Genomic DNA, 11,010 nt, shown 5'->3' with positions numbered 1-11,010 from the left:
AGCCCAGAGGCAGGGGAAGTCCCCCCGATTCCCTGTACCCCTGATTCGCCATACCCAAGGGACGGCTCTGCCCGAGGCGCAGCAGCTATGTTGACAGAAGAATTCTTCCATCGCCCTAGTGCTGTCTACATGGGGACTGAGGTCGGCTTAACTCGGTGGATTTTTCACACGTGGGAGCCACAGGGGTCGCTCTACTTTACTGGTGCACAGACCAGCCCTTTGTAAAGCAGCCAGCCAAAAGGCACTGGATGGGCGCTGATCGCTCACCCTGTCTGTGCCCTGGCAGAGACGTGCCCTACCCCTCCTACGCCAGGGCCCGCCTACTACCTCCCCCTTCAAACGGGAGTGCACCCCAGAGCCGGCGGGATCCGCTGCCTCCCACCCACCGCAGCAGCTGGGCCGAGCGCGCCGGGGCGGGCGGAGCGTACAGAGCACGGGGAGGGCGCTGCGCCCTGCGGCCGCCAGGGGGCGCCGCTCACGGTCGCTGGCAGGCTCTCCGCTGACGGCTACCCTCTTGCCGCGCGTGCGCGCGGGCGGGCTCGGCCGCGTCCCCGGGGTGACGGAAGGAGCTGGCTGGGGAGCGGGCGCTGGGTCGGCCGCGGGGCGCCATGGGCAAGAAGCACAAGAAGCACAAGTCCGACAAGCACCCGTATGAAGGTGACGCGCCGCCTGGCTCCGGGGGCCGGAGAGCGAGAGAGGCTGGGGGCGTCTAAGGGGTTCGTAGGGGGAGGGGAGATGGGGAGTGGGTTTGTGGGGAGTAGCTGGGGGAGGGGAGATGGGGGGGAGTAGCTGGGGGAGGGGAGATGGGGAGTGGGTTTGTGGGGAGTAGCTGGGGGAGGGGAGATGGGGGGGAGTAACTGGGGGAGGGGAGATGGGGAGTGGGTTTGTGGGGAGTAGCTGGGGGAGGGGAGATGGGGAGTGGGTTTGTGGGGAGTAGCTGGGGGAGGGGAGATGGGGGGGAGTAACTGGGGGAGGGGAGATGGGGAGTGGGTTTGTGGGGAGTAGCTGGGGGAGGGGAGATGGGGAGTGGGTTTGTGGGGAGTAGCTGGGGGAGGGGAGATGGTTTGTAGTGGGGAGATGGGGAGTGTGTGTCGGAGGGATAGTAAGTTGGGAAAGGAAATGGGGAGTTTGTTTGGGGGGGGGAGATGGAGGGGAGTAACTGGGGGAGGGGAGATGGGGAGTGGGTTTGTGGGGGGGATGGGGAGTGTGTGGCGGAGGGATAGTAAGTTGGGAAGGGAAATGGGGAGTTTGTTTGGGGGGGGGAGATGGGGGGGAGTAACTGGGGGAGGGGAGATGGGGAGTGGGTTTGTGGGGGGGATGGGGAGTGTGTGGCGGAGGGATAGTAAGTTGGGAAGGGAAATGGGGAGTTTGTTTGAGGGAGAAATGGGGAAATTGGTGGGGTAGTAAAAGGGGAGGTGGGGGAGTGTTTTTGAGAGGGGGGAGAGACTGCGGTGGCGGTTCTGTTCTTTATGGTCAGTGGATTCATTGAGGCTCCACATTGCAGATACATTTCATGTCCTGAGTTCAGTGCCTCTTCGCTCTGGGTGGCTGGGCTGGGCTGGGCTCAAAAGGTCTGGATTTGTGTTAAAGGGCTTTGAAGAAATATCGGGAAAAGACTATTCATGTGTTGTGTATTAGGTTAGACAGCTGAAAAGCGTAGATGGCCTGGTTTTGTTACGGAGCAGATTGTTTATGCCACCAAGTTGTTCTGCGACATAGGAAGTTAGTTACCTGCCCAGGTTGATAGCATGTACATCATAACCTTTTTGGAAGGTCATACAGTGGGCATTGAATTGGGACAATACAAAAACTTTCTTCCATTGACCTAGTTAGTGCTGCTTGGGGAGGTGGATTACCTACACCAGCGAGAGAACCCTCTTCCTCCCCCCCCTTTCCCCATTGGTGTAGGTTGTGTCTGTGCCTAAGCACTACAGTGGTAGGTAATGTCTCTGCTGAAGCAGCTGCATCACTGTAGCATTTTAAGGCTACGCCTACACCATACTTTCATCAGTAAAACTTCTGTCAGAGGTGTGAAAAAACACACCCCGACCAACAAAAGTTTTACCAAGGAAAAGACGCTCTCCCTCCAACAAAGCTACTAACCCTCCTTGCAGTTGGTTTTATTTTGTTGTCAGGAGAGCTCTCTCCTGCTGACAAAGAGCGGCTACGGTGCGTACCTTACAGTGGCACTGCTGTAGCCGCACTGTGCCACTGTAGGGTGCGCAGTGGAGACATAACCTAAATTAGACATACCCTTAGTTGTAGAGACTCACACTGAAGAGATAGGAAAGAAAACCACTTGGAAATAAGGTCTGAGAGGTGCCTGACTACTTTTGATCTGGGCCTAAGTGCCTTCACTCTAATTGAAATTGATGGGAGGTCTGCCCTTGGACTTCAGTGGACTTAGATTTAGACTCAGGACAATGATTCTATTTTAAAACACTGTAGTAAGTTTTATCTGGAACTATTTTTGATTTGGCCTAATTTGTATGAAATGTAATAATTTTAATAAAGACTGGTAGGAGTGCCAGATTTACCAAACCGATCTGACCATCTGTTCCCCGGGATCTAGTTTGCCTTTGTCAGTAACCACACCTAGTGAGTATGGGAAAGGGGAAAACATCCACAATGACTTAGACAGCTGTGCAATACTGGGTGGAGGGGAGGTCATTCCTGGTGTAAACTGATTCTCATAGAAGCCATTGGACATGAGCTTTGATTAGCCTTGGTCCATATACTGAATTTGACAGATTCTAATTGTAATTTCATGTTGATTAATTATAGACTTGTTCAGGAGTAGTTTTGTAATGTCAGAAATAAATATTGGAACACTATGCAAATTGACTAAGTATGTTCTCTGTTTTCTATGCTTTAATCATATTTCTCATTTCATTGATGCTTTAAGAATATGTAGAAAAACCCTTAAAGCTGGTACTAAAAGTCGGAGGAAATGAAGTCACTGAACTCTCTACTGGAAGCTCAGGACATGATTCAAGCCTCTACGAAGACAAAACTGAACATGAAAAACACAAAGACAGGAAAAGGAAAAAGAGAAAGAAAGGAGAAAAACAGATTCCTGGAGAGGAAAAAGAAAAAAGAAAGAGAAAAGTAAAGGTAGCTACTGTTACATTATGTACTTTAGTGCTAAAATCTTCACCTTGCCCAAATAACTAAGTCAGTAAGGTGTAAGAGAACAGTTAAATCATGAAATGACTTGCCAGTTTTGGGAGATTTTAGGATCAGGCCCTCTAGATTACTAGTAATTTGGACAAAAGTGAATGTATGCTTCAATCTGAGTAATTTATATTTCAAAACATTAATGTTTTGCTGATTTGCCCTCCCACCCCCAAACTAGTTAGATCAGAAAAATGTGAGTCTTGGATATAGTAAATTATTTTTCTCATAATCATTAAAATATTGTCTAGCATAATAACAATGAAACACAGAATGATTTTTTGTTCACTTCCATTTAATGAGTAAATCCAAAGCAATATAAAGACCTTATTAAACTATACATTTCGTAAACGAGGGAAAATACCATCTCTTCTAGGGGTACTCAGCCTGAAAGGTCAAGTCTTTATGCCTTTAAAAGTTTTTTAGCCCCTATAGTTGTAGACAATATAGAAAATATGAACAGTGTGTAAACTGATAAATGTATGCCTGTCTGAATCTGCCGACAGCCTGAAACAATCACTCTAAGGCCTGGTCTACAGGGTTAGGTCCAATTTAGCCGTGTTAGGTCAATTTAAAAATGACTGCGTCCACACAACCAACCCCGTTCCGTCGACCTAAAGAGCTCTTAAAATTGACTTCTGTACTCCTCCCTGACGAGGGGAGTAGCGCTAAAATCGACCTTGCTGGGTCAAATTTGGGCTAGTGCAGACGCAAATTGATGGTATTGGCCTCCAGGAGCTATCCCAGAGTGCTCCATTGTGACCACTCTGGACAGCACTTTGAACTTCGATGCACTAGCTAGAGACACAGGAAAAGCCCTGGGAACTTTTGAATTTAATTTCCTGTTTGGTCAGCATGGCGAACTCAGCAGCACAGGTGACCATGCAATCCCCCCAGGATCGTAGAGCATAGAATGTTTCTACACTTCCCCTATCATCTTCGTCCCTGAGATTATCACAGATTAGAAGGCGAAAAAAATACACTCGCAATGACATGTTTTTCAAGCTCATGCAGTCCTCCCGCACTGATAGGGCACAGCTTAATGCATGGAGGCATTCAGTGGCAGAGGCCAGGAAAGAATTAAGTGAGCGCGAAGAGCGGAGGCAGGACATGATGCTGAGGCTAATGGGGGAACAAATGGACACGATGAAGCGTCTGTTGGAGCTGCAGGAAAGCCAACGAGCACAGACCCCCGCTGCATCCACTGTATAACTGCCTACCCTCCTCCCCGTGTTCCATAGCCACCTCACCCAGACACCCAAGAACATGGGGAGGGGAGACTCTGGGCATGCAGCCACTCCACTCCAGAGGATGGCCCAAGCACCAGAAAGCTCTCATTCAAACAGTTTGATTGCTTATTGTAGCCACACTAAAAATGTGGCCTTGTCCTTCCCTCCTCCCCCACCCCACCTGGGCTACCTTGTCCATTATCTCATTTTTTTTTTTTAATTAATAAAGAAAGAATGCATGGTTTCAAAACAATAGTTACTTTATTTGGGAGGGTGGTTGGCTTACAGTGAATTAAAATCAACAAAGGGGGCGGGTTTGCATCAAGAAGAAACACACACAGCTGTCACACCGAAGCCTGGCCAGTCATGAAACTGGTTTTCAAAACCTCTCTGATGTACAGCATGCCTTACTGTGCTCTTCTAATTGCCCTGGTGTCTGGCTGCTCAAAATCGGATGCCAGGCAATTTGCCTCAACCTCCCACCCCGCCATAAACGTCTCCCCCTTACTCTCACAAATATTATGGAGCACACAGCAAGCAGCAATAACAATGGGAATGTTGGTTGCGCTGAGGTCTGATCAACAGCACCAGCGAGCTTTTAAAGTCCAAAGGCACAATCTACCACCATTCTGCACTTGCTCAGCCTATAGTTGAACTGCTCCTTACTAGTCCAGGCTTCATGAGCCATAGGAGCAAGGGGTAGACTGGCATAGGTGCGACTGCATGGTGCTGCCAGCTGGGAGAGCAGCCTGAGGCAGAAGCCTCCAGCTCGCATGATATTCCAGGTAGGACTGAATCTCCATGAGATGAAACTTAAAGAAGAGAAGAGAGCAGAGTTGCAGGGGAAGCGGTGGAGCCGTACACCATGCCCTGGTGGTTGCTAGGAGCCGGGCAGGGAAGACGTTTCCAGAACCCCCGGCCAAGCTACATGTCTGAGAAGGACGGGTACCAGTCCTACTGCACCGTCTGCTGCGAAGGCAAGGAGCTGCTGCTGTGTAGCAATGCCAGCTGCTGCAGGTGCTTCTGTGTGAAATGCTTGGAGGTCCTGGTAGGGCAAGGTACCTCAGCCCTGGAGCTGTTACATGTGTCAACCACAGAAATGCTATGGGGTGCTACAGCACCGACCGGACTGGAATGTACGGCTGAGAGACTTCTTCACCAACGACAAAGGACAGGAATATGATGCACCTAAAATCTAAAAAGGCCCGCACATTTCCCAGAGTCTCTACTCTTGATAACAGAATGTCAATGATTGCATTGGCTACTTGGATCACAGCAGCCCCCACAGTAGACTTGCCCACAACAGCAAAGGTGACGGTGAGCTGAGTGGGCTCCATGCTTGCCATGGTATAGCATCTTCACGGGGAAAAAAGGTGCGAAATGATTACCTGCCGTTGCTTTCACAGCGGGAGGGGCGACTGACGACATGTACCCAAAACCACCAGCGACAATGTTTTTGTCCCATCAGGCATTGGGAGCTTAACCCAGAATTCCAATGGGCGGCAGAGACTGTGGGATAGCTACCCACAGTGCACCGCTCCGTAAGTCGACACTAGCCACGGTAGTGAGGATGCACTCCGCCGACTTAATGCGCTTAGTGGGGGCATACGCAATCGACATTATAAAATCGATTTCTAAAAATCAACCTAATTTCATAGTGTAGATAGAGAAGTGAACTGCATCATTCATCTTAATCAAGACCCTGTCAACTGCAGTTCTGTAGCCACAGAATTTGCCATTTTGTTGCAGCCAGGGAACCAATATTTTGTTTTGTCTCTTTGCTCTGCTGGAATCTGCTTATACTTTCCTCTTGCTCTCTAGCTTTCCACTACAGGGGTCAGCTGCCCTATCTGTCATGGTATAGGGCAAGCTGCAATGCTATCCCCTCTCTAGGTCAGTGCTCCATCACCGGTGACAAGCCTCAAGTTTCCATCTCTCTTGGGGTGAAATCATGAGATTTCCCCCATTCTTAGATCAGGATTTGAATTCTAGACCCCTGCATATTAACCATGATTACCTCAGCAGGCCCCGCTTAGGTTCAGGACTGCAGTTCAGCCCTCCGGGGCCTGTGGTCAGTGGTTTATAGAGAGTGACCGTACGGTCTTTTCAAAACGCAGTATTGTTTAATCTTCCCAGTAAGATCATTTCACAGTATAAGAGAACGAGGATTTTAAAACAACAAAATGGTCTATCTACAAGTCTCTGTACCTAGAGTTTACCGTCCCCCGATGTTAGCCACATAGATCCAACTTCTTCATACTCCCTCTACATATTCTCTTTCTGTGTCCCTGTTGACATCCCCGGACAACTTACCCCCTCCCTGTCTAGAAAATGTTTTAACTGTTTGGTGTCCTTTTGATCTTAGTCACCCACCCCTGGCAAAATAAGCCTTTTAATCTTGTGGGAGCCAGCTAGGCAATTAATAGCCAATTTATAGTCCAGCCTTTGTTGCCTTGAGGACATTTAGGTAGTTTTCCTCTTAGGTTTCTTTTCTTTAGTCATTGTTTCATTTCCTGCTTGTTTTTCCTACTAACCTTTTTACTTAACTCCTTAGACAAAAAAAACAACTCCCTTACAGCAATCTGGCAGTCATGTAGCATAGCATATTTAGTGTTCATAAATTAATACAAAGCCCCGCATCCTCTTTGTTGTCAAGCATCCTGCCGTGCCGTTTTTGTTAAGTTGGTGGGAGGGATCCTGGCTATAAGGGCAAGGGGCAGTTCACATCTTAGCCCTATTCTTTTGGGTACCAGTAGAGAAACACTTGAGACCAACTGATCTACCTAAATTCTTGAATTATAGAATTTAAGATCAAAATAAAGTAATTTCAACAGAATGAGCTGCAGGTGCTGATGAACTAAATTGAAGATACTTTGCCGCATTGAAGTCCATTTCTTTGACATGATGCTTCTGTCCTACCCTGCAGTACCCACTCCCACATTGTTTCTTGCATTTTTATCCTGCTCCCAACCACAAAAATCTTAGATCTCACAAAAGAGAGCCATTTCCCCCATGCTGCTAAAAAAAACCAAAAAAACCAAAACCAAAACCCAAAAACCCTACAGTTTAATATAAACAGAATTCAGACACAATTTTTATGTGGTAAACCGATGAGAGATTTAGTGTTTTCTCGCAAATTACTGCAGTCGGTGGGGTTTTGTTTTGTGGGGGGTTTTTTTGTTTGTTTGTTTTTTTCCCCCACCCAATCCCGCCCGCAACAAATTACATTTTACCCACTCATGCTATTATGGCAGGAAGTCTTATGGAACCCACAGAATCCCAGTCCCGCTGAAGGGCTCTACCCCATATCCAAAAGTTACTCCAGTTTCACTTTACCCTTACCTTGCACAGGTGATCAGAGGACTGGATTCATAGTATTAGAAAATGTTAGTTGCCAAACTGTGGAATTCAAATAGACAAGTAACCAGATATGCGTGATTGCACAGGTGATACTGAAATGGAAGCAGATTTAAGGTTGCTGGGGGGTTGAGTGTAACTAATACTCAATTTTCTGGCTTTCTAATGGCTTTTAATGAACTAGTGTGTTGTTTTCCCAAAAGTTTACATGTATTCTTAACATTAATCTTAGCTTTAAAGGTTTGGTTGTTTTTTGTGGGGTTACCCTGGGGAGAATTCTCTGTGTATGAAGTTGCTCCTGTCACTCTAAAAATCTCAGTTCTATCACAAATACCATGTAAAAAGACTCTTTAAATGATAGAGTAATTCTGCTATCTGAATTACTGTCTTCCAGTAGGTGGAGACAGTGCCTTTAGAAATGTGAAATCTTGGCATTCCTGTGCTTTGTTTCCTGTCTAAAGTAATCTGAACCAAGCATTAGTTAGCCAACAATAATGCAGTTTCTACAGCATCACTGAAATTGCTTATCTTTCTCTTTCTAGGAAGATAAAAAGAAGCGAGATCGGGAACATGCTGAAAGCGAGGGAGAAAGAGAACTGAAATGTCAGACTCCTGTGAGACTGGAATTGCCACCAGAGAAACCACTGGCGAGTAGTTTAGCAAAACAAGAAGGTAGAAATCATTAAGAATTAATTGGTTTTGTTGAGATGCTCTAAAAGCTGAAATTGGTTCCTTAAAAATAATGTCCTGTAAAAGGTGGCCAGTATTTAGCATTAGTGAAGTCCAATTTTCTTGAATTGAGAATGTTTTACCTGCTCTTATCTTCATATCAAATGACTTGACCTTTGATACTATCCAAAAAATAGCTGAACTTTGAAATACTGTTACTATGGTGGCGTTTTCAAAATGAGGCTCGTTGCTTGTATACAGGCATCGCTATGATGTTTAATAAGGCAAATTAGAAGGGTTACCCCCTACTCTGTTTGCAGTGCATTTAGGGCAGTAAAATTAATATTTGACAGAATGCTCTAATGTACAGCAGTTTTGTAAAATCATGTGATAATCTTGGGATGGGGGGTTTCAATTTTTTTGTAGTTTCCTTTTTCCCCATTTTACTTTTTCTCCCCCAGAAGTGGAACAAACACCACTTCAAGAAGCTTTGAATCAACTCGTTAGACAGCTGCAGAGGTGAGTACTTGCTCTATCAGGACTATGAAATGGAAATTCAAAACATTAGTTGCTAAAGGGTATAGTAGCTTTGAAAATTTTTAAGCTATGTGGCCTATTAACAAGCTTGGTCAATTTTAAAGTGCTTGATAAATATTTTGCCTGGCAGCAGCAGCAGAACTACAAATTGTCAAGCATTCAAATGTCAGCATTTTATTTGCTTTCATTGGCAATTTGTAGGATATTCTATAAAGAAGACATAAATTGACAGTGCACCTCTTTTTGTTGGTAATATTACCTATGCAATCTAGGGTTACAGCTGCATACAAATCAGAAGTGAGGGGAACTTACAGGGCTATTTTATAAACTTAACTACCAATAGCACAATGTCATAGTGCTTAGTAATTTCTCCTCAGACTTGCATTTTCTTTTAATACCTCCAATTATTAAGTTTTAAAGACTATTAAAAGGAAACAGCATGGCAAATATGCTGAACTCAACACAAATGTGTCTCTTGTATGTCATAAAATATTTTATTTGCTTTCAGAGAACTGCAAGAATTTTTAATTAGCATTCTGTCAAAATTGCAACCTCATTTAACTGAATATGAATTTGTGTAGTCTCTTAATCTTTAAAGTAAAAAGGTAAATGCACATACAAATTAATAACTTTCTAAAGCATACAGTGAGCATCTTTTGAATAAAAGATTCAGATTCCCAGGTGGTGGGTTTTGTTTTTTGGGGGGGTTACAATTTTGCAGGAAGGACCAAATCAAGCATAAATCCTCTTAATTTAAGCCTTCTCCATCTAACTCTGAATTTGGGAGAGAGGTTCACTGTCTGTGCCTGGCATACAAATATGAAGATGACGGGGTATCAGGTTAAAGAACTAGCTTTGTTAATCACCCTACATTCTCAGGTTCTCTCCCACTCTTCCAAACTCAGAGTTAGATATACAGTATATCTAACTTAGTCTTCTCTTCTATTTAATTCCAGGCTCAATATGTTTTGTTTTAAAAATAAAATATAAAGAACACATCTTTTCATATCTTAACAGAAAGGATCCAAATGCTTTCTTTTCATTTCCTGTGACTGACTTTATTGCTCCGGGCTATTCCATGATCATTAAACACCCAATGGATTTTAGTACCATGAAAGAGAAGATCAAGAACAATGGCTACCAATCCATAGAAGAATTAAAGGTGCTTATAAGTTATATTTTTGCTACAGAGAGGGATTAAATGATGACACATGGAGATACGAGCAATTGCATTGTACGGATTATTCCGTTTTATTCACATTTCCTTAAATGTTCATATTCTATGAATATATGAAATTGGCAGAAATCAGCACGTGGCTTTAGCAATATTTTCTGTTGACCTCGTAAGCAAACAAGTTCTGAAAATAAAAAAGAAATTACACTTCCTGTTTTCAAAAAATAAACTGGATGGCAAAAACAAATATGTATAGTATTGGTTAGAATACGATGGATAAACAAGTTATATGTATTTTAATATGGTATAACTGGAATCCAATTTCATGAATGATTGCCTGTTGGTCTGAGTGGACTTTTTTTCCCTTCTGTGTCTACTGCTTGCTTGTAGGATGTAACCCAGTGAATTTTCAGAATTGTGCTAATTGGGTTAAATATTTATAGTTCCTCTAGAACCCAAAATATGTAATGTAGTTATAGCCATGTTGGTCCCAGGATATTAGAGAGAGGACGTGAGGTAATATCTTTTATTGGGGAAAGGTAATTAGAGTACCAAAACTGAAGAACTCGTGTGGCTCGAAAGTTTCTCTCTCTCTCCAACAGAAGTTGCTCCAATAAAAGATATTAAATCACCCACCTTGTCTCAGCCCAAAATATAGTCTTATACCAGGGCTTTGGAGCTGTGCTCCGGCTCCGCTCCAGCTCCAGGCAAAAACCTGCAGCTCCACTCTAAAGCCCTGTTATACTCTTAAACAACACAACATGCAAGTCAGTAGAAAACCATTCTATTTGATGTAAATTTTGCAGTTTTATTCTGAAATAAAGACAATGGACTGCATATAACCAGAAAATGTAAGGATTGAGATGAATG

The 11,010-nt window shown here is 44.4% G+C and overlaps 1 protein-coding gene across 2 annotated transcripts in view; it reads left to right on the top strand.

Annotated features, from left to right (window-relative positions):
* The first annotated feature begins 540 nt into the window (after window positions 1-540).
* The window catches only part of BRD7 (bromodomain containing 7), a 38,776-nt gene continuing 28,306 nt past the window's right edge, over window positions 541-11,010 (top strand). For both annotated transcript variants that reach the window (XM_054048821.1, XM_054048820.1), the window contains exons 1-5: window positions 541-657; window positions 2,906-3,114; window positions 8,303-8,432; window positions 8,891-8,948; window positions 9,984-10,128. In XM_054048821.1, coding sequence (XP_053904796.1) covers window positions 609-657; window positions 2,906-3,114; window positions 8,303-8,432; window positions 8,891-8,948; window positions 9,984-10,128 — 591 coding nt within the window. In that variant the 5' untranslated portion in view covers window positions 541-608. The remainder of the gene's footprint in view (window positions 658-2,905; window positions 3,115-8,302; window positions 8,433-8,890; window positions 8,949-9,983; window positions 10,129-11,010) is intronic.

This window comes from Malaclemys terrapin, chromosome 14, assembly GCF_027887155.1.
Source record: "Malaclemys terrapin pileata isolate rMalTer1 chromosome 14, rMalTer1.hap1, whole genome shotgun sequence".
NCBI classification, from domain to species: Eukaryota; Metazoa; Chordata; order Testudines; family Emydidae; genus Malaclemys; species Malaclemys terrapin.
This window is presented reverse-complemented; position numbering and strand designations above follow the sequence as displayed.